This window comes from Sceloporus occidentalis, unplaced genomic scaffold, assembly GCF_023333645.1.
Source record: "Sceloporus occidentalis isolate IW3139 unplaced genomic scaffold, rSceOcc1.0.p SCAF_9, whole genome shotgun sequence".
Lineage (NCBI taxonomy): Eukaryota > Metazoa > Chordata > Lepidosauria > Squamata > Phrynosomatidae > Sceloporus > Sceloporus occidentalis.
The window spans coordinates 49354189-49378949 of NW_028316989.1; the positions used below are offsets into that span (position 1 = coordinate 49354189).

A 24761-nucleotide genomic window follows, 5' to 3' on the forward strand; every position below is an offset into this window, starting at 1 on the left:
GATGCTAACTGGACTGGCAAGCCCATCGGTCCTAACCAGGGTCACCTTTGGTGTGGGATGATGGCACTTGCCATCCAAACACACAAGGAAGGGCTTACCTGGGCAGCCATAAAAACATTGGTGTTTACAGGGACCCCATATCCCAGCACTTAGTGCCAGGTCTACAGGCCATGGACTGCAAGCACCATCAGCCCCACTGGCCTGCAGAGCTAATGGCAAACAATGATGGGAGTTGCAGTACAGCAATATCTGGAGCATGTTACAGGATCACACTAATGAATAAAAGTTTGTGGTGGGATATATAGGTTGTATCCCACTCTCAGCAACACACTGGCTTCTCTCTCACTCCTTTTAAGCTTAGAACAGCCCTGCAAGGTAGGCCAGGCTGAGACAGAGTGACCAGCCCATGGCCACCCAAGGCATTTCCTTGACTTGCTGTGAAATGCGCTGGCGTTTCACAAGCCTAGGTCCAATACCCAAAATGCTTCCCTAGACAGGCATGGTAACAATAGACATCAGTGCGAGCCTTTTTGAACAATAATGTCATTTTAATAAAGTTTTGTATTTCAGGTTTCACTCTCTGGGGTTTCTTAAGACCATTATAAAATCATGTGCTACTTTTAAAAAGCGGAGCATGGTTTTTATGACGCTTAAAACGGATGGCTCACAGTGCTTCAGACCATCTATATCTATATCTCTGGCTTAGAGCTCCCTCTGCCTGCAATGGCAGCCCCGCCTGTCTCTTCCAAAGGAAGCCTCCCAGCCTGTCACCGGCCTGCTTTGAAATTTCTGCAGATGAATGTTTAAATGAATTCTGTTTGCTTGGCACTTCAGGTAACATGTGTATCTTAACGCGCCGCGACAGGACTCATGTTCTCATTACTTACACAAAGGCAGCAGCCGCGCTTGCATTCATCCACATTTGCTCTGCAAGGATTGGCAGGGCAGGGGAGGAACATGGCTCACAGGCACCTGCCCTCTCCGCCGGCACATGAGCACCATCTCAAGAGTGTCTGACCAGGTCAGATGCCACCTGTTCCTAGTCTGGTGGTTTAAGGCAGACGTGGGAGGCATTTTGCTCCCCAGGGACTATTTGGCACCTGGGGGACCCTCCTTGCAGATGGGAACTGCTGGCAGGTGAAGCACTGGGCTGTTCTTGGGGTCCAGCTTGCTTTGCTTGCCTTCTGCCTACTTCAAACCATGCCCTGCCTGAGCCTTTTGGTGCCCACCACTCGCTGCCAGCTTTTCTCTCCCACCTTCCCTACATAAGGAACTTACGTGGCACCCTTCAAACTCCGTTCCCAGGGCAGCTTAAGCAATGAATCGTATTTGACATTTCTCACAGTAAACTCCAAAATGTGTTTATAAAACATTTAGCTACAAGTCAAAACATATATACATTATGATACAGAAACTATTGAGTCGCATGTGCATGGGAATGGAAAGGGCAGTAAGGGCATTACAAAAGCGAGTAAGAAGGCTTAAGGTATTGTCTGCTTTGGGGCTTCGGTGGTGCCATAATGCCTAGCTTTCTTCCAATTCCGAGTTTGACTGGAGGAACAAATTGTGAAGGACCTGCAGAGTTGGATGATGTCTTTTTGCAGCCTTTAGAACCCCTAGAAAATTAAAGAAGGGAAAGTCTATCATCACCGGTTCACAGAATCATAGACTCGTAGAGCTGGAAGAGATCGCAAGGGCCCTCCAGTCCAACCCCCTCCTTCTGCCATGCAGGAACTCTCCATCAAAGCCGCCCCATTGAGAGATGGCCATCCAGCCTCTGCTTAAAGACCTCTAAAGAAGGAGACTCCACCAAAATCTCCTTTGAGGAAGGAGAGTGTTCCTCTGTCGAACAGCCCTTTCTGTCAGGAAGTCCTTCCTAATGTTGAGCTGGAACCTCTTTTCCTGGAGCTTGCATCCATTGCTCCATTGGGTCCTAGTCCCTGGAGCAGCAGAAAACAAGCTTGCTCCCTCCTGAATATGGCCTCCCTTCAAGTATTGAAACAGGGCTCTCATATCACCTCTTAGCCTTCTCTTCTCCAGGCTGAACATCCCCAGCTTCCTAAGTCCTTCCTCATAGGGAGGGCTTCATGGTTTCCAGACCCTTCACCATTTTAATCTCCCTCCTTTGGACACATGGCTCCAGTTTCTCAATGTCCTTCTTGAATTGTTTTGCCCAGAAATGGACACAGCATTATTCCAGTTAAAAGTAAGCCTGCTCTCTGGCACTCTCATGCTAGTGCCTTCCCCAGCCAAACCAGAACCTATTCATAATGGGATAAAGAAAGATAAATGACCACTACAGTTGTGTGTGTGTGTGTGTGTGTGTATTAGTAGATAGCAAAGCAGTGTTGTGTGGGTTATGAATAGAAAACAACGCACCTCTTCACATGAGCCTGTTGCCCTCCAGACCCAGGTTTTTTCTTTTTCGACTCTCTGAAGTATTGTGACTTCTTCCTCTTCCTTCCCCGGTTGGTTCCGTTTTGGAAGTAACTAGAGGTTGTGCACATCTCCTCTTCTCCCTCGACATTACTGTAGTTTTTTGTAGCAGTGTTTACGGCTGGAAAAGGCTGGTGTTCCTCTGTGGAGACAGACCACAATTTCTTTAGTCCTGGATTCCTGGAAGGTGCGCACAGAGATCAGAATCCTAGTAGCTGTTTCCTCTTCGTATAGAGAACACAACTTCTGTGTGAGAGGAAACAGTCACCAGGACCACTTCTGAACTGTGACATTATCTGTATGGCTGTCACCAAAATAAAACACTCTGGCTGGTTTGCATAAAACGTCATTGTGGGATTTGAGCAGACCCTGGAAGCATTAATTTGGGCTACAATTCCCAGAATGCTCACCAACCACCATGACCAAGGGTTATGGTCACTGGGGGATTCTGGGAACTGTAGTCCAAATAACGTGTCCTGAGTATGAGTGGCTTGCATCATGTCAGTGGATGCATGGAGTAACATTGCCAGAGCTGAAGTGATGCAAACCATGTAAATAATCATTCTGCGCTAGCGGTTTCCCACATGGGTTCTGCAGATTTATGGCCACGCAGGTAAGCTTAACATCGCAAGTAGTTTGACTGTACATTTTAAATACACGTCTGCATCTGATAATGAAACTGAAGTCACAGAACACCTGGCAATATCCTTTCAGAATACTTCTGCATGACTTCAATTATTTCTGCTCCATACTTTTCTAGCTTGTCTTCTGTTACACCATCAATCTGTAGTAAGGCCTCTGGGTCCGACGACAGTTTATCTGAAGACGAAAGAAGTGGTGTTTAAAATGGGTCCATGTTTGTATGATAAAAGCAGAACATTTTTTGTTGCTGAAAACATGAAGAACTCGTAAGGCTGTTTCTTCTTTTGTTTGAAAATACATCATCGTCATTTATTTCCCCAATCAGAGATTCAAGGCAGCTTAAAACATTAATAGAGCTGAATGTACATATTGTTCAAAACTTGAGATGCAGCTGAATACACACACATTATACAAATGTTAAACTATAACTAAACCTGGGGGGAATGTAGTATCTATGGTTATCTGTTTATGTGCATCCTGGTTTGGGTATGTGTTATTATTCATATATCGATAAAAACATAATAAAACAGCAACAAAAACAGCCCGGAAAGCGGCGGATCGGGGCTTCAGCGGCTGCCGCTCTGGCCGCTGAGGCCCCGATCCGGCAGGGAAAGGTGCGCCTACAGGCCGCCCCAAAGGGGCGGTCTGTAACGCGCCTTTGTGATCTGTTGCCCTGCTGTTTACAGAACTTTATCTATGGCAATGATCTGTTTGCCTTATCCCACAGCGTAATTATTTCACAAGGCTCAACCTTACCTGCTATTTTCTTCAGCGTGGCAGTGTTAAAAATGTTGAAGTAATGGACGCCAAACACTTTCCCCAGGTTTTTGCAGACCTCTGTGAGCTCCGAAAGGCACTCTTGAACCATCTCTTCCCGCTGAGATATCCTGCCCACGGAAGCCCTCTGCTTGCGGATGCTGGTGGCGCTTTCTGTCTCACAGAACTCCACCTGAAGAGGAGAAAGGACATTGCACCTAAGCACAGCCACAAGCCACTTGAAAGGCCGCTGCTTCCTCCAGTACATGACACCGTGGTAGGACATAAAGGCTGCCATTTGAGGGAAATGGGGATCTGCTCCTCTCGGCCATTTCCTTCTAGATGACATGCAGACTTTAAAAAATGTACTCCACTGTGCTCTGCACTCATCCTTCATCCTGGAGCAAGAGGAGAAGGAAAGCAAGCAAGACTGAAAATAGACAAATGTAGCTGCTCCTTACCTGCAGGGAGCCATTCAGCACCGCATGAGCTCTTTCTCCAACCTGGACATACGCTACGGCTTGGTCATTCGCTGTAATATATAGCTCTTCATCCAGAATCTTATCCAAGACCAGCTTTCTGAAGAGTCGCTCTGCATTGTGGCGTGAGTAGGCTGCTCCCTTGGCAAATATACCGGATTGAATCTTGGCACTTTTTGTACCTGTCCCAAAACATATACAAGGGGTCTTTGAGAGCCAGCCCTGTCTTTACAGGTTCCAAAATGAACAAATGCACAATGACTGCTCCCTCCATAGCAAGACTTCCCCTGGCAGACTTTGAGAGGCTACATTCAGAATGCCCCAAAGCACCTCAATAGCCACAGCAGTAGAGGCCTAAGGAGGAGAGGAGATGCTAGATATATGGTTTTACTGGCAAAGAAATATCTACAGAAGTAATACTTGGAACATAAATTACCCAGAACATACATACATACATACATAATGATATTGTGGATTTGTGATGCTTTGTAAAAGTTAACGAACCAAGCAGAGAGAAAAGTGTGGTTTCCTTTTCTCTCCCTCAAACAGCGCTGGAATTAAAGATACTGCAACTTTTGCACATTGTTTTTCTCTTGCTTATATCCCTATTATTCACTGTATGCTTGTTTTTCATTTTTATAGACTAAGAGAAAGTGGAAACATGGTAAATTCAACCAGCAGTCAAGGCATCTATTTGAACTGCAACTGATAAAACGAGTTGATTCTGTGCAGGTTTGGTCACAAGTGAGTGTGTTGTGTGTGTATCCGCCCATCATTTGGCTGTAGTCACTCACACACACACCCCCCCCCCCAAAACAATTCCCTTTAATATGGGAAGATGTTCCAGGAAGCAAGGGAGGCTCCTCAGCCCTACTTTACCTTGGCACTTGAGCCGGCACTTACCCAAGAAAATGTCAATCATCATATTGAGCGTGTAGCGCCCTGTGGTTCCTTTTGCGTTTCTCGCTCCCCTTTCACCACAATGCTCCTGGACAAACCTAATGATGCATTTCACTCCTTCGGTCACATTCTTCAGTTTATAATCCTAACAAAAACAATTTTCATGTGGAAAAATGGCAATTTGCAGTGTAACAATTCCTTTCCGGATACTGTTTTCAAACTCAAGATACACAGGACAGCTTAATTCTTTAATTTAATATTAGCAACCTTACAGTGACATCTTATGTAATCTAAAGGCATTACTGAGGAATGATTCCACATTAGGGATAGCAGGGAAGATCTTGGAAGTCATCACCTGCAAATTGTCTTAAGTCCCTTCAAGGCCCCTGCCCAGCCACTGTTTGGAAATACACTAACTAGCACTCCTAAAGTCAAGGACAACAACTGAGAATACAACTGAGCAGAATGTATTTACCTGTAGTTTGCAGCAGTTGTCACAACTTACATCGGGATATTCCTTACAAAATTTAGAGTTGAAGCCAGTTTCCCCAAAGTAGGCTAGCAGTTGTATTCTCCGGCAGTCTACGACATTCTCACAGTAATGGACCATGCTGTAGAGGTTGTTGAAATGAGTCTGCCGCGTGTGGCTGTTACCATCCTTTTCCACTGAAAGCGAAAGAGGTAAGCCTTTTAAAAATTCCTGATACATACAAGGGATGCTTCCACCTTATCTATGTGTGAAGGAGACGGACACCAAAGGTTCACGGGAAGTCTATGGTTTAGATGTCTACCCTTTTATTATGACAATTATTATCAGTCATCGGAAAAAAGGTAAGGAGAAAGACAAACCAGAAGCAAAGATCCCAAAGCGAATTGCAGAATGGCAGAGAAGGAAGTGAGGGGAGTAACTTTGGCGCTGTTTATGTTGGCACTCAAAGCAGCGGAGTTACCACCAAAAAGCTCTGGATCAGCACAGGCACAAGAGCCATTTGTGTGACACACAGCAGCCGCAAAGAAGCAGCACGATCACAACATTATACAATGAAAATGGTCTATAAAACTACCATGGCACAAGTATTTTTCTCACTTTAAATGTCTTTAAATGTGACACTTATGATTTTTGGACCCTGGTCCTAAGATCCAAGACCACAAAGAACAATCCTTACTCATAATGAGCCGCCTCAATCTGGTGACGTCGCTATAGCTGTAGAAAAGCAAGCAATGAGACATCTCTCCGTCACGTCCAGCTCTCCCGGACTCCTGGTAGTAACCTTCAATAGATTTAGGGAGAGAGGCGTGGATCACGAAGCGCACGTCAGGCTTATCAATTCCCATCCCAAAAGCAATTGTGGCACATATGATCTGGAACAAAACAAACAATTTTTGTCCCTAAGATGACTGGAACCTCTCTTTGGGCAAAATGGTTCTGCACCACTATGTTCTGGCTCCTCACCTTGTTGGGACATTTCATTATACTTTTAACATTAAAAGCTACTTGGTTACAAGTTCAAACAATTCTGAACTAGAATGAACCCTTTGCACTTTAAAGGTCTTGCTGTCGGCTTTATTTCCGAGGAGCTGGCAAAATCACTTCTGAGTATTCCTTGCCAAAGAAAAGCCCATTAAATCCATGGGGCCGCCGTAAGATGACTGGCAACTTGAAGGCACACAAAGAGTTTTGCATTTCTCCTTGTATTCACTTATCTAGTCCTCAACACATATATCCATGCCGTGGCCTCTTTCTTTTAATTCTCTACTGGTTCACATTTGCTCTGTTTTCAGCCCTTGAAAAGTCTGACCCGTTTTACCTGGCATCCGTCCTGATTAATCCACTTCTGCTGCACAACGTCTCGCGTTTCATCAGGGAGACCGGCATGATACGCAAGTGCGGACAGACCAGCGCTCCTCAAACTGTTGGCAACTGAGTCGCACTCGTAGCGCGAGAGGCAATAGATTATGCCAGAGTCATCTGCAAGAATTCACTGAGTAAATCCTCTCAGAAGTAACACCAAGGGCACTTCTAAAGGTCTTTGTGCCCCATCTTCTAGCTTGATTTTTAATTCAGCTTCAGGACAGAGAGCAGACCTTCAAGCACAGCTTACGACATTTAACATTTCAATAGAAACAAAGTTAACCCTCAGAGTAGGCAATGTTCTGTTTGATTTACAGACCACCTTTCTTCCAAAATGGGACTCGATGAGACTTACAGTATTTAAGTTAATCAAAAATAACTAAAACAGTATGTGATGCAACAGTTTTAGGAGCCACGGCTTCATCGCTCTCCAGTGACGAGTGACAATTTTGGTACAGCTTAACAGAATACACTCTTGAGGCCCATCATAGACTCACAGAGTTGGAAGAGAGCGCAAGGGCCACCCAGTCCAACCCCATTCTGCCATGCAATCAAAGCATCCCTTTTCACTTCTGTATCAAGTAATATCAAAAGGTTATGAACCGTCTTACCCTCTGAACTCACATCAGTGTTTCATGGAAAATGCACATACAAACTTGAGTTCACAAGAACAACACTGACAAAAGAAGAAAGGGAATTAACTCACAGGGGTGGTACTTTTGGATCCATTGCAAGCAGTCCAAAGCAACGCTTTTTGGCCTCTTGGGCAAAACATCATATTTCAAATTGCGTCTGTTAAAGCTCATAGTAAACCTATCAAAAGGGGGGGGGGGGGAGGGAGAAAGTTGAAACATGCAGTAAATGTCCAAAGGATACTTATATAACCAGTCTTACCTAATTTAAAGGGAAACAAAAGACTCACAACGGGGCAACTCAAATTAACTCCCTCCCTTCCCTCTACATTCCCTAGGAAAAGGGATTTATTTTCATCGAAGCTCTGTTCAGCCTAGAGCAAACTTACACCTGTGGCTTAAGCATTTCCAGCTGATTGAGGATATCCTTTTGCACTCTGGGGTTTGCTGTGGCAGTGAGAGCCATCATCGGGACAGAGCCAAATTTCTTCCGAAGCATGCTCAGCCGCTTGTAGTCTGGGCGAAAGTCATGACCCCACTGGTCAGGTTAAACAAACAAAAAAGGAAAGGTCATGTGCTTATAGTTAAATATGAGGGTCCCACTGGCAAGGCAATTCCCCCCTCCTCAAAACCCACCCCAGTCCAGAAAGGCTCACCTGGCTGACACAGTGTGCTTCGTCAATCACAAAGCGGGCCAACAGCTGCTGCTGGTACAGATTCCCCAGAGTTGACATCAGCCGGCCACTTAAACAGACCTGCAGAAGATGGATGCAGAGGATTTCGGGGGGCTGCTCTGGTTGCCCACTTCCCCTGCCCCTGTTTTAGAGGACCATCATCACCAGCAGAGACCATTGCGCAGAGCAAACACATTGTTGATTGTTCATCTAGCATTCAGTATGCAGAATTCTTATTGTTCTTGTTTCATTCACCCACTTCCACAAGAGAAAGTAGACACAACGGCCAATTCAGTCCACCTAGGGAACCTCAAGGCTCAGGAAGGATGGAAGCCTGGCTCTCCTGCATTAGCTGAAATGTTAGAAGCCTGATATGTATATTCGTGTCCCATTGCAAGTAGTATTTGCACCCCGATACTAACCTTCTCCGGAGTAACGTACAGGAGCTTGATGATGGGATCCTTCTTTGCCAGTTGCATGTAGATTCTGGATGCTTCTGAGTCAGTCTTGTCACCCGTCAGGTATGTAGCGGGAATCTATGACAGAACAGAAGTCTTTACATTTCACAGCAGCTGGAGTCTTAAATTCCAAGTCATTTCTAATAGATCTTGAAATTAAAAAGGAGTAACACCCACCCCGCCATACACACAGAATATGTACAGAATTTGGTGCCAGTGGTCACACTCTTATTTAGCTGTACACCTTTCCTGCTCTTTGTGTGGAATACACAAATCTGCCTGTGAAGGAAGACGTGATCCTTGGTCCCAGTTGAGCCCATAACTTCCAAGCAGTTAAAAGCGCACCGCACTCTGAACAGGAGCATGTTATGCTCCAGATTTTCTCCCTACGTTCCAAATGGGATCAAAGTTACTTAATTCCAACTGAACTGGGCGGCAATGAAGCAGCACTGAAGTACACAAATATTTCTGCAGGGAGTATAAGTTTCCATCTGCAGGACATCGCATCTCTAGACAGAGAGCAGCACTAGTCAGGCTAGCTGTGGATACAGACGCCACCCTGACACAACCTTGTTCTTATGCGCATTAGGCAAAGATAAAGCAGGAAGCCATGGACTTGAACTCACATCCATCGAAGTCAGCTTCTGAACTTGATCCACTATCAGTGACCTCAAGGGGGAAATTACGATGGTGACTCCCACAGAAATACAGGCTGGCAACTGGTAGCATAAGCTCTTGCCACCTCCTAATAAAGCATCAAGCAAAAAAGGTTTTTAGAAATAAAGAATAGCTGGAATGTTTACCTGAAACGTGGACACAAAGCAAACGGAAGGCGTCCAAAAGCTAAAATGCTTCTGTAGCCCAGTTTAAAATCAATTACTGATTTGACATAATTTTCTTTATCTCTCTACTTCTTGTTACTGTTGTTTTCATTGTGTGCCTTCAAGCCAACTCCAACTTATGGCTTCCCTCTCCTAGGGCTTTCTTGGCACGGTTTGTTCTAAGGGGGGTTTGCCACTATGGCCCTCCCCTGAGGCTGAGAGAGTGAGACCTGCCCAAGGTGGGTTTCCATGGCCAAGCATGGATTCAAACCTTGGTCTCTCAGAATCCTAGTCTAGCACCATGCTGCCTCTCTACTACTACCTCATAGTTATTATATAGTGACCATGTCATAAAAGAGAATTTTGCTGCTTTGGTTCACTCCAAGCCTTTGAAAACCCCACCTGGCGCTACAGGAGCCCTCCCACACTACCATCCCCGACTGTGGGGCCAGGCGCCTTCATGGTCACTCACCTGTGGGCATCAAGATGAAACAGTCTTTGCCCAGGAGAGCAGCATTGATGGCCTCAAGCTGGTTGGTTCGGAAGTGATGCAGACCAAATTTTTTGTGGAAAACGTTGATCATTTCGTTGGAATGGGGAAAGGACAGGCCCCTGAAGAGTTCCAGGGACGGGTTTCTGGCAGAGGGATTTTCAACCAGTGGGACTAGGAGAAAAGCGGATCATATGATGAGGCCGTACAGAAAAGAGTATTCCCTCCAGCCCACAATTAATTGCCAGCCCTCTCCAAAACACCAGCAACCCTAACTTATTAATGTTATAGTTTTGGACTGTTCTCAGTTGACCTAATGAACTGGTATAAATGACTTAATCAAGAATGTATAGACAAAAAACATACATTAGAATGAAGTTATACAAGAGAACACATGCACATCTTGCAATGGAAACTGTACTGATCTTTTTCTTTGGAATGTTATTAGTTTCAGCTTTGAGTTTAAACATTTGATATGTCCCTAAAGATGAATACTTAGGGTACTTGGAAACAATTTACCAAGGTTCAATGGTTGAAACTTTTATCACCCCCTTCCTAATGAGATACTATTGGAAGTACAAAATGGTTCAAGTTTGCAATGTGCTGATATAAAATATTGGTATTCTTTAATAGTACTATGGTTTAACCTAAGTCAATTTGATCTCTGTAATTATATCTTCAATTTATCTGCTTTTTTTTAATGCACCCCCCCAAAAAAAAAACGCAGCAACCCTTCTGGATGGGAATGCAACCCATTACCATGCTGGATGGGAATGGTGGAACTTGCAATCCCCACACATCCAGAGGGATCACTAGGTTGAGGAAGTCCCCTTTACACCAGGCCAAGAACTCAAATCTTAGTTCCTGGGAAATCATACTATAAGCACCTCAGTGTCAGCGACTGTGTTATGGCAATGAATTAACTGCATGGCAAGAAAAACATCCATAGCCATCACAGGCACTCAGCCAGACGTCGAATTAGGTAATGACATGCTCCACAACAGCTTCTTGGCATGAGACTTCCAGTGCTAAATTGGGGGCAGAGGAGAGAGAATTAGCATAATTTACCCAAAGTAGTCTTGGCGGACACAGCCTGGTTCGCTTTGGGAAGAACCGCATTTGAAAGATGACCACTTCCCTTGGCTGTGAGGAAGCTGTTTCCCAGAAATGAGATGGCAGGCTGGTGGTGAGCTCTAGGAGGTTGTTCCGGGTCTGAAGTATGTACCAGGTCATCCAATTCGTCAAAGTCATCAATGTCAAAGTTATCATGATCAAAGCTCACGGCTTCGTTTGCCAAGGAATTCTCACCAACACGCTGACCACTTATAACTGTTAAATTCGTCTCTGAATCCAGACAATTTTTCTGTCTTGATTCAGACCCCACTCTTTCACTGGAGCCTCTTTTGGGAAAAGATGATGATGATGTGTTTTCCAAGGGAGAGAGAGCGATGTCCAGAACAGAACTCCCCAAAAAGCTAGATGGGCCGGCATTACTGGAGTCTCGATTGGAAGGTGCCATGGAGGGAGTAGAATGGAAGTTGCACTGGTATTCAGCAAGATCAAACTGTTGCAGAGAAGGCTGTCTAGAAGTACCCTCTGGGGGACTAATGGGACTTCCTTCTTCCATCTGAAAGGAGACCCCACTATCCAGGGATCTATCATCCCTAGAATAAGGCTTGTTTACATCCAGAGATGTCCCTGTGTTCTTTTCACTTCCACTAATGGGATTATTTAAGAGTTTTCTTCTGGAATTAAAGAAGAACATGAGTTGTTAGAATACCATGGATATCCTTGCCTCTTTCTCCATTGAGCATATACAAGCTTTTGCATTACTGTTCCAGACTCACTCCCTTCAGTCTCCAGTTCATTGCCTTGCATGCAGACGCACCTCTAACTACAAATGGCCAATCTGTGCTATTTTCCTGTTCTGTTTGAATATACTGTTATGTCTGTTCCATTGCGCCTGTATTTTGTTACGACCTGGAGTAATGTTTTTTATATTCTATATGCTATGCTGTATTTATCTTGTATTCTGTATAACTTTGCTATGCGCTACAGACTGCTGTGGTGATTTTGTCAGCATTGTGGTCAAACATTAACAACTGTCCAGTGGCAGCAAAGGGCTGGGATGCTTCTCTGCTGTGTATTGCCTGCTGCATCATTTTGGCATTGGAACAATCCATGGAGAAGTGTGGAACTACACCCAGATCCAGAACAAGACATAACACTAAGATAGGCTTGCAATTTGGGAAATCTAAGAACAACCCTGCCATGTTCACCTCATAGAAACAAAGCACACAAACTAACTCCAAATTAGTGAAATCTTTGCCACAGACCTGTAATCTCTGAGCGGAATGAGGTTATTCGCACATGATAAAAACCTCAGCTCCCTTTCCGGGATTGAATCCACCAGCTTGCAGATGTTTTCATTCACGCTGCAGAGGGACTGTCCCAATGGAAAGAGCTTGCCTGAAAGGTAGCATCATACTGTAATGTAACTCCTTTCATCAGAATCTGCTAGGAACTTAAGTAGGATGCTTCCTCAACAGCGCAGCAAACATCTACCAGTTCCAAATACTGACTCCATTGAGATTTAAATATATATTTGTACACCAAGCGACATGAACAGTCACCTAGCAAGAAAGTATTTGCTACTTAGTGCGGTAATTCAACCAACTGCAAATGTGAGTAAGTCTGTATCTGAGAAAGACCAAGAGGTCCCACATTCACCAAAAGAAAACAGCTGAGTTAGTTTACCTTCCTGTGCCTTGACGCTTCCACCGCTGGTTCCTCTGCAGTCAGGAAAGCTCTTTTTCAACACTTCAGGAGCCTGTGTTTTCTCAACGTCAGGGTCTTTAAAAATGTGACTGACATTTAAAAAAAGAAGCGTCATTAAGAACTCTACATAAACACCGTACAATTCTGTGTATCCTCCAAATGCATATTTCTGATTTAGCTTATGTAGCCCCTGCTGCCTTCTAAAAAGGGTGGCCTTGGGGAAACATCTTGCTCAACACTTGGCATGGACTCCTGAGAGACAGGGTGGCCGCCTCCACCGTACCTCAGGTTTTTAAGAGAAGGCGCAGACGCGGAAGAGGAGATCTCCTCCCCGGGAGAAGGAGGTACGAAGTCGACATACTCTTCCGTCTCAGACTCACTGCAGACCACTGGGTCGTTCCAGTCACCATCCGCTGACTTCTCCGTTCCATTTAGCATGAAGTCTATATCTTCCTGTGCTTTAATAAGAAGCAAAGAACAAAGTGTTTTGCTAACTAAAACAATGATACTAATTCTGTTTAATTCAATCAAGCAACTTTCAATGGGAAAAAGATGGATCTTCTGCTTTTCTCACAATTTACTTTCTTATTGCTCAAAATAAGTAAAACTGGAGAGAATTTGCCTGTGGCCTAAACACCCCAATGATCTTGGAGGCTACCTTAAGTAGGGCCAGACGTATTTCAACCCCAAAACAGGTACAAGATGGCATTTTCCAGCTGGAAAAAAACCCTATTCCGAAGTGACCAGAACTCGCATCAGGATATTTGGGGGCCATTTTTGCATTTTGTGATAGCTTTGGCTTCAGGGTAGTGATTTATTGGTTAACTACACTGGAAACGACACCCCCCCCTTTATGATTTATTGATTCGATTTGTATACTGGTTTCTCTCAAATGGAACTCAAAAGCAGCTTACAATATAGATTGAAATAGACCATCTAAGGCAGTGGTCCCCAAACTGTGTCCTTTAAAGGATTTTGGACTTCAGACCCCAGATTCCCAGATTATTGGCCAGCATGGCTGAGGCTTCTGGGAGCTGAAGTCCAAAATCTCTTAAAGGGCACAATGTGGGGACCGCTGATCTGAGGCAAAATGGAGTACAATAATGCTTCCAAAGCTGTAGAACAAACAGGGGTGCAGTCATTTCCATGGGTGACCTTTTACCTAAGAGGGTTGAAAAATGTTGGCCTGAGAGCTTTGGGACCCATGGCAGACTAGAGGGCCCCCAAAGGGAGTTGGGACTAAGAACCCATATTATGGCAGAGTGCTGGGCTGCCGGGAGCCAGGTTCAAACCTTCATTCAGCCACAGAGTTCACAGAGTGACCTGAGGGACTTCCCTCTCCCAGCCTAAGCTTCCTCAGAGGAAGGATGAGGCCCAAGAAACGAACCAATCAGTGTCCAGGCGAGAGTGCCAGGCTCTATGGCTTCCCATGGCCGTTCTGTTATGATTCACTTCTATGCGTCTGATAAAATAAGGTCTACGCCACAAAAGCATATTAGTCCTTAAGAAGAACTAGATGCTTCCTTATAGCAAACGCAATGTTTCTGCTCCTTGGCATAGACCTGTGTGTTGATGGACTTGGGCAGAAAGAATGCCCTCACCCTCCAAAGGCTGCTGATTCTTGTCAGCCAAGGGGCTCTCCACTGGAAGACCTCCGTCTGGAGGGCCTTTGGAGCGGCTGGGCATTGGGTCCAGGCAAATGACCGACTGGCTCCCTGGAGCATCCTCTTCATCATCGGGAATCTGGATGACGCCGCTCTGGCTGTCAGCCCAGCCCTTGCCTCTTCCTGCGGCCGAAGAGGCGGAGGAGGGCTGGCTGGGGAAGGGGGCCGGGCTCTTTCCAGCCTTGGCAGCTTTCGCAAGCAGAGCGTCCGAAGCCGAAGGAGGCAGCTTTGGGCGCTTCCTTGGCTGCCCGGCGGTCTCAAAGTCCTCCATGTCATCCCAGGCGTCCTGGGCGTTAATGACCGGGCGGCAGGAAGAGCCAGGGCCTCTTTCTGGACCCTGCGGCCTGCCGCCTGCGTCTGTGTCTTCGGCAGGAGAAGCGGAGCAGCCCAGAAGAGGCGGCCAGGGCTCCTGCCGGCGGCTGGCCCTCCCTCCTCCTTTCAGGGCGGCCCCAAAGAGGTCCCTGATCTTGGCCTGTTTGCTTCCAGGGCCAGGGAGGCTGCTTGCTTTCCCCAGGCAGGCACCGGCCTCCTTCTCCTTCAGGTCCAGGCCTTCTGGGGCTGCGTAGTTCGGGACAGCGGTGATCTTCCGGAAGGTGAAGCCCCTGTGGATGAGCAGAGAGACAGACAGACAGACATGGACCAAGCCCTTCGAGGGGCCCTCGATCCAGCCCCTCCGCCCAGGGATTCCCCGGGGACCCCGTTGCTTCACTTGGCCTCCTGGGCTTTGGCCTCCGACGGCGGGGGACCCTGGAGCCCAGTCCCAGCGGAGCACAAGGAGAAAAGGCCTGCCATCCTCCGAAGGGCCGCCCTGACTTACGGAGCCTTGGGCCTGGGTTTGGGCGCCAGTCTGTTGAGGTTCCCTCCGGAGTAGAAGAGTTCCATCCGCTCCTGGAGGTTGTTCTTGGGAAGCGCCGCCATTCTGTTTCCGAGGGAGAGCCGGGCAAGGAGGCAAGGGAAGCTCGAGCACTCAGGCGCCCCTTCCTTCCTTCCTTCCCTTCCCGGGGAAGAGGCTCACTCGACTCCCCGGTCGCGCCCGGCCTTCTACCGCCGCTGGGCCCCAACCAGCCTCCGCTTTCGCATTCAGCGCCTTCGCAGGCGCCCGAGCTCCTTATTGGCTGCCGGGCGCGGAGGAAGTGACGTCTAAGGAGCACTTCCGGCGCCCTAAGAAGGCGGGGCAATGAGTGGGGAGAAGGGGCGGGGCCAAGGAGGGCGGGGCTGTACCATTCTTTTTCCCGGGGGAGCGACAGCAGGACGAGTCCATTCTGAGGAAAGGGCCATTGGCCTATTATGCTGGTTTTATGCAGATTAGGAGGCGGGGCTACAAAGGGGTGGAGCCCCTTTTTTAAATGCATATTTCATACATATATAAATATTTATACTATATATATATATATATATATATATGAATACATCTTTATAAATATAAATGATATATGAATACACTTTATATACATCTATAAATTTATATACATCTAAATTACATAAGAATAAATTATATATATATATATATATATATACACACACACACACACATATAGTGTTTTTATATATCAGTACATCTTTATGTATGTCTATATATATATATATATATATATATGAATATATTTTATGTATGTCTATAGATAGATAGATAGATATGTTTTCTATAAGCGTTGATTGTTATATATGTATAAAACGATGAACCCAAAGCCCTTCTTTTTTGATTTCGGGTTCATAAAAAATAAAATAGTAGATCAATAAATCAATAGATAAATAGGAAATGAAGGATTTCTTTACAAACCTAATTTTCTTTCTCCTTTTTCCTCCAAAGGATTAAAAAGGGAAACTTCAGCAGAAGAATATTGGAGACATAAAACTGTTTTAATCTTTAATCATTATTTCATTACAAAAACCATTTCTTTAAAAAAAGATGTATTTCTCTCTCTCTTGATCAGAAAATAAAAATTGGTATTGGTTGATTGATTTCTTGCCCCCGATAAAAAGCTTTGGCCCTGACTCTGGATGGAGCCGGAGGGTCCCCTGCGGAGGAGCCACGAAGGCGGAGGACTCCGACTCCCAGAATCCCCCAAAATAAGGTTTAGCTTTTACTAGGATCATCTTAAAAGAAGATTGAGGCGCAGAAGACGCAAACGCAATCAAGCGATGATTTCGTTAAGCCGACACTATTGGCGCTATGCCTTCCTCTTTCGATTGGAGCCAATTGTCTTTGCTATTATTATTATTATTATTATTATTACTATTATTATTATGTAGTCCAACCGCCAAAGTGGGGTTGGAAGCAAGGGCTATTGCGCAAAGCCCATGCTGAAAATCACTCCTTGCGCACTTCCTAGGCGCCATCCACACTGCAGAAATGCTCCACTTCAACCGCCATTGCTCAAAGCCATGGGATCCTGGGAAACATGGTTAGTTGGCTGTGGTCAAGCGTTGGTTTCTGGCCCGCTTTAGCCTCCCACCGCCATCCCCTGGCCTTCCAAAGTCCAACCGCGCCGGTTCAGACGCGAGGGACCGGGAAAGAGGCGCAGTCAGCCAAGCCGCAGGTGTTCTTCCCGCGTTCGATGAGGAAATACCTGGAAGGGAAGGCAAAAAACATCCAGGGTTGGCCCTATGGCAAATCCAATAGCATCCAAATAAGGATACCTTTATGGGGCCAAGCAAAATGCACGATCATATGCAAAATGCACTGGCTGCTTCTTCTTCTTCATCAGGCAAACAGGAGAAAGAAATGGAAGCTGTCAGTCCTAGGCCTGGATTTTGCTGTTTCTGGTCTCAGTTCAGATGTTCAGAGAGGGCTATCTGCAAGCGGTCAATGGGAGATTTTCAAATCCAAGGAGATTTAATGTCCATTTGCAATTCAGGGAAGATGCCTCCTTCCTTTGTGAGACACTTAATTTCCCAAGAAGTCTTTATGTTTTGCATCAGGAAAACTTCAGGCGATGCAGAGACAAAGTCCCAGGATTTGGGGAAATGCTTTTTTATATCATATTTTATTTATAGCATTTATAGGAATTTATTTATAGGGTATTTATGGCTATTTATAGGGCCTACGAATCCTATGGAAATAGCCAGTGGACTGGGACCTTGCCATGATCTGAGCCATCTGCCTCCAACGAAGGTAAAGCCATTTCCCCCCCTAATATTGGGACTGATAGGCATGCTTTGCCTCTAGGCCGCCTACTCCAACTCCCAGAATTCCATAGCCTTGAGCCAGGGCAGGTAAAGCAGAGCCAAATCAGTGTGGTGCAGTCCCAGAATGATGAGTCCCAAATGCAAGGATCTGTTGCACAGATAAAGGACCCTAACTAAGACACACTGACTCAACGCAGCCTAAGCTTCCAAAGAAGGGGGTCTCCTTACCCATTCATCCCCCAGAAGGCCCCCCAGGAGTTTTTGACTATCCAGTAAGGAAGGCCCTTCTCCTCTTCTCCGTAGCCCACCGCCAGCACAGCGTGGTTCACTTTGTCCGGCGTTTTGTCGCATCGGCTGCTGCAGAAAGAAAACGACAAACAGCAGTGGAACAGGTAAAGGATACCTGGGATCATGGCCTCCTGGTCACAGACTCCCCATAGATAGGCAACGCAACCCTAACTGGCCAAGATGGGCAAGGAGGGCCAGCTGCGCAGGTGCCAGGCTGGCAGAAACTGCACCGACTTCAAATGCTCCTTCCCTCTTAGTGCAGTTCCAGTAATGACTCCAGCACAGAAAGAGTTTGGTCTGGATGGCAATTGGGGTCACGTCTATGACCCTAAGATGCCCTCCCAGCCTAGGAGTATTGCAAATCTCTCAGGGCTCCCTTTGCTCTGGGTCAGAGGAGCTTTGGGTCTGGTATAAGTTGGTTCCTCTCTCGCTCCAGCCTTCCTCTATCTTTGTTTTTGGTTCTTATGCCAGCAGTTCTTAGCCAGAAGAGTAGTTCTTTCCAGCAGGTTGATCTCTGGGATAGAATCATAGAAGAGTTGGAAGAGACCCCAAAGGGGCCCTGATCCAGTCCAACCCCATTCTGCCATGCAGGAACTCTCCATCAAACCCAGCCCCGACGGATCTGCTGGCATAAGAGGGTTTCTTCAGCTTGGAGAGGCCTGTGCCTGATCCTGTTCTCCTGCAACCGGTGCACTACCTTTGATTTTAAGGCTGTTATCATGCAAACTGATAACCAAACCGGCTGAATTTCCTAAGTATCCCCCACTTAGAATCATAGAGTTGGAAGAGACCACAAGGGCCATCCAGTCCAACCCCATTCTGCCATGCAGGAAATCCCAATCAAAGCATCCCCAACAGATGGCCATCTAGCCTCTGCTTAAAGACCTCCAAGGAAGGAGACTCCACTACACTCCAAGGAAGGAGTGTGTTCCACTGTCGAACAGCCCTTACTGTCAGGAAGTTCTTCCTAATGTTGAGGTGGAATCTCTTTTCCTGGAGCTTACATCCATTGTTCCAGGTCCTGTTCTCTGGAGCAGCAGAAAACAAGCTTGCTCCCTCCTCAATATGACATCCCTTCAAGTATTTAAATAGGGCTATCATATCATATCACCTCTTAACCTTCTCTTCTCCAGGCTAAACATCCCCAGCTCCCTAAGTCGTTCCTCATAGGGCATGGTTTCCAGACCCTTCACCATTTTTGTCGCCCTCCTTTGGACACATGGCTCCAGTTTCTCAATGTCCTTTCTGAATTGTGGCGCCCAGAACTGGACACAATATTCCAGGTGGGGCCTGACCAAAGCAGAATACAGTGGCACTATGACTTCTCTTGATCTAGACACTATACTTCTATTGATGCAGCCTAGAATTGCATTGGCCTTTTTAGCTGCCGCATCACACTGTTGACTCATGTTCAACTTATGGTCTACTTGGACTCCTAGATCTCTTTCACATGTACTTTCATTCAGCAATGTGTCTCCCATCCTATATCTGTGCATTTCATTTTTCTGCCATTTTTCTGCGTTCTTTGCTCCTGAAATAGCATTCCCCAGTGATACAAAGAGTTCCTGCATGGCGGAATGGGGTTGGACCGGATGGCCCTTGTGGTCTCTTCGCTCTACGATTCTATGATCTGAAAAGTGCCAGAAGTCCCATTGTGTGCTTGTTTGCTAGCACACTCAATGCATCCGCACATTGTTCCTGTCTGTTTATAGCACCTGCTATACTGGGCAATAAGTCACACTCTCTCAGCCTCAGGGGAAGGCAATAGCAAGCCTCTGAACAAATCTTATCAAGAAAACCCCATGAAAGGGTCGCCTTAGGGTCCCCATAAGTCAGAATGGACTTGCAAGGCACACAACACGCACACATATATTTTACCATACTCACTTGGAGTAAACCCCTTCTTTGTAGTGCATGAAGTCCTCTGTCACCTGGAAGGCAAAGCTCACCGGGTTGTGCTTTCCCACAGCTTCCACCATGCTCTGCTCATCGTACTGGGAGGAGGCAATGGGAAAGGTTAGTGTGCAGGGCATGGCTTGGCCTCAGCAACAAGTGTGCATGCACAAGGCAGAGAGAAGGGAGCGGCGAGGTCTGGAAACCCCATTATTAATGTCCAGAGAAAAGTGTGTGTGCAAAACCCGGCAGCTTGTGATTTGTCCCTGCAAGTCCGAAAGGAGCATGGAAAGGTTCGTTCTTTGGGACTATGGTTCCAGCATCTCCTGGGCCACCAGAAAGAAGATGTGTCCAAAAGGGACATTCTTCCAAGCTCTGGATAGGACAAGGCCTGCAGACTTTTAATTTTTGTAAATGCCACTTCCCAGCCTTTCTTTCCTAAGAAGACGGGGCTTCGCTGTTTAATCTTCGGATGGGAAGATCAGTGACTTTTTAGTTTGATTCTTCAGGTGCAGCTGCTTTGGAGAAGAGCTTTAAGTCTTGGGCTTTGAGCACCCTCTGGCGGCCACAGGCCTGTATGGCAGCCATGCAAGATGGGTCTCCTAAGAAGCAGCAAGTCAGAGACCATGGGGAGAGGATGGGGGCAGAAGGTGCAAGAAGCCAGAAGCCATGGGGAGAGGATGGGGGTCCACAGGTTGCAAGGGAGAGAAAGGTGCAAGAAGCAAGCTGTAGGGGAGAGAATAGGGGCCCAGAAGGTGCAAGGGTTAGTGTTAGGGGTCCAGAAGGTGCAAGAAGCCATGGGGAGGGGACAGTAGGCCAGAAGGTGCAAGGGGACAGAAGGACCCCAGGCAAGGGATCCTCTGATTTCCCAGGAACAGGGACCCTGCCCAGGGAGCAGCAGTCACTGGATCAGGAGGAGCATCTCACCAGGGTGATGTTGACAACATCTTTGACGAATGCGACGGCCTTCCCGGGCTGGAATTTGCAGGTGCCATTCTGCGCATAATACCAGGGAGTCCCATTAGAACCATTGAAAGGGAGAACATGCCATCTGACCACCCTGAGCCCCAAAATGTGGCCAGCAACGTACCATCCCACGGTAAGGGTAGGCATCCTCCTCCATCAGCCCTCCGTTATACAGAATATATTCAAAGGCCTGGCTGGGGAGGCCCCTGGGGAGGGAAGGCAAAAAGCACATCAGCAACAACAACAACAACAATGCAGCAAAATGCTCCTCTTAGCTGGCTTGCCCTGTATGTACAAACCCCCCATCTAAGGGCAAGTCTTAAAACATTTTTATGCTCCATGGAGTGGAGATGGCGGGGGTCAGGAAGGCTTTGGATGGGAGGAGAAGCCTTGGGAGACCCACAAGGGAGACCCTCCCCCCCACGACGGAAGAGGGCCCCAGCTTTCTTACCCGCTGCATCCATGGTTGTTGAAGGCTTGAGCACAGTCGACCAGCTGTTGCTCGGACTGTGCGAAGGGAGAAATGGAGAGGACTGGGGTCCAGGGGTCCCCAAGAAGGTCACCCCTTCTTCCCACCCCCAACACAGCCTCCTCTCCCCCAAACAAGCTCACATCTGCCTGAGCCTCCTTCTTGGGGGTCTGCCCCAGCCCTCTGCCTCCAACTCGTCCATTGCGTCTGAGAAATCCCATTTGCAAGGCCAATGTCAGGCTTCATATTTGTTGCTACTCCCATCAGACCCCAATCCCACTCCTAAAGCCATGCGACTGTGCTTCAGTACCCCTGGCTTTGAATATGGCTCTCCATTAAGGCCTCCAAAGAAGCAAAGTCCACAAAAGCTCAGGCTGAAACAAACCACTGTTTGGTCTCAAAGGTACTACAGTGCTTCATTCCTTCTACCTCCACAATCTCTTATTTTCCCCCTTATGCTACAAGTCTGGACTAGCTTTTTTCTCCTCTTCCAGACTGAAGGACCTGAAGCAATGGATTTAAAATTGCAGTAGAAGAAAGCAGATTCTTTGCGAGGGAGAATTTCCTGAGGGTAAGACCTGCCTTGAGAGGGAAGCAGACTCTCTTGGAAGGCAATAGACTCCCCGTTCTTGGAGGCTTTTAAACAAGTGTTGAATGGACCACTTTGCAGGAGAGGTTTAGTGATAGGTTGGGGGTCCTTGCAACTCTGTGCTTCTGGGGTAGTCCTCTTTCTTTCCTCTGAAGGAGAACTTCAGAATGGATATTTCTTATCCCAGGAGGACTTATTTCTTTGCCCAGAATGACCTAGGCATCCCCACAGAAAGTAGAAAGATAAGCTAAAAGGAAGAAGAAAGTCCCGGGTTCAAGGAGGAGACCCTTACCAGCTCCAAGAGCTTCCCAGTGGCAATGGCAACAGCTGACTCCAAGCAGCCGGTGGTGGAGAACGTCCAGCAGCTTCCACAAGGACCCTTCAATGGACAGGAAGGAAGGAGGGAGAAAGAAAGAAAGAAAGAAAGGAAGGAAGGAAGGAAGGAAGGGCAGCGGGTGAAAAAGAGGCAGGGAAGCACCAGGGGCCCTTTGCAAGAGCCCCCAAGAAAGCAAAGAACTGGGACTCTTTTAGCAAAGCCAGGCCTCTGGACCTCTCTGGACCAGAAGGGCTCCCGGCGTCCAAGGGTCCATCACACTCTACCTGGTTTTTGACCGGTGTCACGTAGTTGCCTTTCTTCCTCCAGTCAATGGCACTTGGATAGGGTCCGGTGCGGCGGACAAAGTTTCCCCTTGTGGCCGAACAATTCTGCAAAGGGCCAGAGAGAAGCTCTCACCCAAGAGACACGCAGCCCCCCTGAGCCCCTGCTGATCTTGTTCCAAACAGGGTCTGCATTTGGAAGCCTTTCAAAGCGTAGCATCGTTCCCTGAAGATGCCGAAGCCAGAGATGCTGCTGGCGCAACATCAGGAATGAACCCTTCTAGGACATGGCCACATTGAGCCCGAAAAGCCCAACCCAAAGCTATGGCCTGCCTTGCGTTTGCCGCCCTGAGATCTCATGATGAAAGAGTGGGATGACAACGCTTTTAGTAAAGGCCTGGATGAATGAGGAAGAAAGGTCCGCTCCTGGATCCTTCCTTCTGTTTGAGGCCTTACCTGGGGCTCTTGCCAGAGGAACCTTTTCCTGAACTCAGCAAATGTCAGGTCCGAAAACTGGTTCAGGGCCACTGGAAAGCAAAGCGGAAGGAGTGGGCAGGAGGCTGGCAGGGGAAGGGCCTTTCTTTTCTTAACCCAAAGGGCAAAGAGGGGCTGGGAGCCGGAGGAAGTGTTGTGCCCCTCGGTCTCTGTCTCCCTGGAAGGGCCCTGGTGGCCCTCTTACTCTGGAAAGTGTGGTTGCCCGCGTTGTGTTGCTCGATCCTGCGCTTGTGGCTGAGGAAGATCCGGAGGCGCTGCTGGTACTCCTCCGAGCAGCCGTACTCTTTGCTGTTCTGCGAAGGAGAGCCAAGAGAGGAAGGGAAAGGAGGCAGAAGCGAAAGCGGAGGAAGGAGAGCAGGGAAAGCCCCTTCAGGCCCCAGCCCCAGCTTCAGTTCCAGCTGCGCGGCTGGTTTCGGGGAAGGCAGGGCCCCTGGGAGGAGGGAGCCTTGAAGAAGGCCAAAGGCAGCCCTTGGAAGGTTGGGGGCCTTGCCAGGAGGGCCAGCAACGCCCTCTCCAGCTCCCAGAATGCCATAGCACTGAGCCATGGCAGTTCGAGGGGTGTCGAAAGGGGATCGTTGCTCCCGTCTGGATGGAAAAGAAGCCCTGGAGCTTTGGGCCTCTCCCAAGGAAACCTCCCCCAAGAGGCCCCTTGGCTGCAGCCCTCTCTCCCGCCCCTGGGCTCCGGAGACCGAGGCCAGGCAAGGCAGGCCCAGGCCCCTCGGCCCTCCTTCGCCCCTCCAAAGAAGGGATCAGGGCGGGCAGCCAAGGAGGCTCCCGGGGCAGGGAGGGGGCTGCGCTGGGAAGCCCCCTGGAGCGGATCCCCCGCCGGAGCCCCGGGGGCCTGCTCCCTACCTGCGCCGCCCAGGACTTGAAGAGCAGCTCTTCTGCGGAGAGAGAGAGAAGGGGTCTCTTGGGGTCTGGGGCTGGCTCTTGCCGGCTGGCTGCCCGGGGGGAGGGAAGGGGAGAGGGGGGACCTACCGGAGGAGGAGGGTCCGGCTGCGCAGCAGCAGCAGCCCAAGAGCCAGAAGGGCCAGCGGCAGGCGGCCAAGAGCAGCCCCGGACGGAGCCCCATCCTCGCCTGCTCGCAAGGCCAGCCCGACCGAGAAAGGACTGGGGCTGCCTGGGAGGGCCCTCTGCCCATGCTCAGCAGCCCCGCCCCGGACCCTCCCCCCGGGCCCAGGCCCTCCCTTCATCATCCCCCCTCCAGGCCCGGATCCTCTCCGGGAGGCAGGGCCCAAGCAGGGCCCCCTTGGCTCTGCTGCAGCATGGGATTCCTAGTCCCGGCTCCCAAGGCCTCTGGGGAAAGGGGCTGCTGGCAATGGAGAAGCCTCGCCCCAGAGACAGCTTTCCAGCAGGTCGGCCTGACCCACAGCAAGAGTCTCTCTCATTCCCCAAAAGGCTTGCCAGCCCTTTCCAAAGGACTAGACTCAACTGTCAGTCCACCTCATGGAGGGAAGTCCAGGGGATTTTGAGATGAGTAAAGCTTAGGCCCATGGAAGAAAGGAGGCCAAGATGAAGCAAAGGAAAAGGGGGCCAAAGGCTTCTGGCAGCCGCAGCTCTGCTCAGCCTGAAATCTGGAGGCAGGAGGCGGCAGGGGAGGGCTTTAGGGCTTCTTTTAGGACGGACAAAGCCCTTGCCTTTTGCCTCTCAGACAAATGCAGGCCTTACATTGACGCATGGATCTCTCCACCCACATTTTGGGGGTCAGTTTTTGACCAAACTTTCTAGAGGTATACATGAGCATCTACAGTAT

General features: G+C 48.1%; 2 protein-coding genes across 5 annotated transcripts; both read right to left on the bottom strand.

Annotated features, from left to right (window-relative positions):
* Nucleotides 1–580: 580 nt before the first annotated feature.
* Nucleotides 581–15696, bottom strand: LOC149307525 (recQ-like DNA helicase BLM). Of its 3 annotated transcripts, none has more exons than XM_089539386.1 (21): nucleotides 15400–15696; nucleotides 14520–15184; nucleotides 13202–13376; nucleotides 12898–13007; nucleotides 12477–12609; nucleotides 11209–11885; nucleotides 10123–10314; nucleotides 9456–9574; nucleotides 8794–8907; nucleotides 8354–8452; nucleotides 8087–8235; nucleotides 7772–7878; nucleotides 7022–7182; nucleotides 6380–6575; nucleotides 5689–5879; nucleotides 5217–5358; nucleotides 4296–4495; nucleotides 3835–4027; nucleotides 3133–3255; nucleotides 2380–2578; nucleotides 581–1616 (listed from the first exon to the last, which is right to left on the bottom strand). In XM_089539386.1, the coding sequence occupies exons 1-21, from the start codon at nucleotides 15498–15500 to the stop codon at nucleotides 1460–1462; spliced, it is 4203 nt and encodes a 1400-aa protein (XP_089395512.1). In that variant the 5' UTR covers nucleotides 15501–15696; the 3' UTR covers nucleotides 581–1459. The 3 variants fall into 3 exon arrangements, with proteins under 3 accessions (XP_089395512.1, XP_089395513.1, XP_089395514.1); XM_089539387.1 differs by lacking the exon at nucleotides 581–1616 and adding an exon at nucleotides 1626–2261; XM_089539388.1 differs by lacking the exon at nucleotides 581–1616 and having other exon boundaries at nucleotides 2442–2578; nucleotides 3189–3255.
* A 739-nt stretch (nucleotides 15697–16435) lies between these two features.
* On the bottom strand, nucleotides 16436–24099 carry CTSH (cathepsin H). Of its 2 annotated transcripts, XM_089539390.1 has the most exons (12): nucleotides 23987–24099; nucleotides 23861–23892; nucleotides 23193–23301; nucleotides 22970–23040; nucleotides 22517–22621; nucleotides 22209–22295; nucleotides 21310–21365; nucleotides 20983–21064; nucleotides 20820–20888; nucleotides 19887–19993; nucleotides 17940–18068; nucleotides 16436–17152 (listed from the first exon to the last, which is right to left on the bottom strand). In XM_089539390.1, the coding sequence occupies exons 1-12, from the start codon at nucleotides 24078–24080 to the stop codon at nucleotides 17077–17079; spliced, it is 1017 nt and encodes a 338-aa protein (XP_089395516.1). In that variant the 5' UTR covers nucleotides 24081–24099; the 3' UTR covers nucleotides 16436–17076. The 2 variants fall into 2 exon arrangements, with proteins under 2 accessions (XP_089395516.1, XP_089395515.1); XM_089539389.1 differs by lacking the exons at nucleotides 23861–23892; nucleotides 23987–24099 and having other exon boundaries at nucleotides 23193–23770.
* Between the last annotated feature and the right edge of the window lie 662 nt (nucleotides 24100–24761).

Bases quoted from the DNA above. Each gene is read 5' to 3' on its own strand.
- LOC149307525 (XM_089539386.1), bottom strand. From the start codon at position 15,500: ATGGCGGCGCTTCCCAAGAACAACCTCCAGGAGCGGATGGAACTCTTC. The intron at 2,579-3,132 runs GTGTTCTGTGAC...CTGTCTCCACAG, and splicing joins TTCTGAAAGGATATTGCCAG to AGGAACACCAGCCTTTTCCA. The intron at 1,617-2,379 runs GTGCGTTGTTTT...TTAATTTTCTAG, and splicing joins CAACAGGCTCATGTGAAGAG to GGGTTCTAAAGGCTGCAAAA.
- CTSH (XM_089539389.1), bottom strand. From the start codon at position 23,553: ATGGCTCAGTGCTATGGCATTCTGGGAGCTGGAGAGGGCGTTGCTGGC. The intron at 22,622-22,969 runs GTAAGGCCTCAA...GGCCCTTTGCAG, and splicing joins TCCTCTGGCAAGAGCCCCAG to AATTGTTCGGCCACAAGGGG. The intron at 18,069-19,886 runs GTGAGTATGGTA...TTCTTTCTGCAG, and splicing joins AAAGAAGGGGTTTACTCCAA to CAGCCGATGCGACAAAACGC.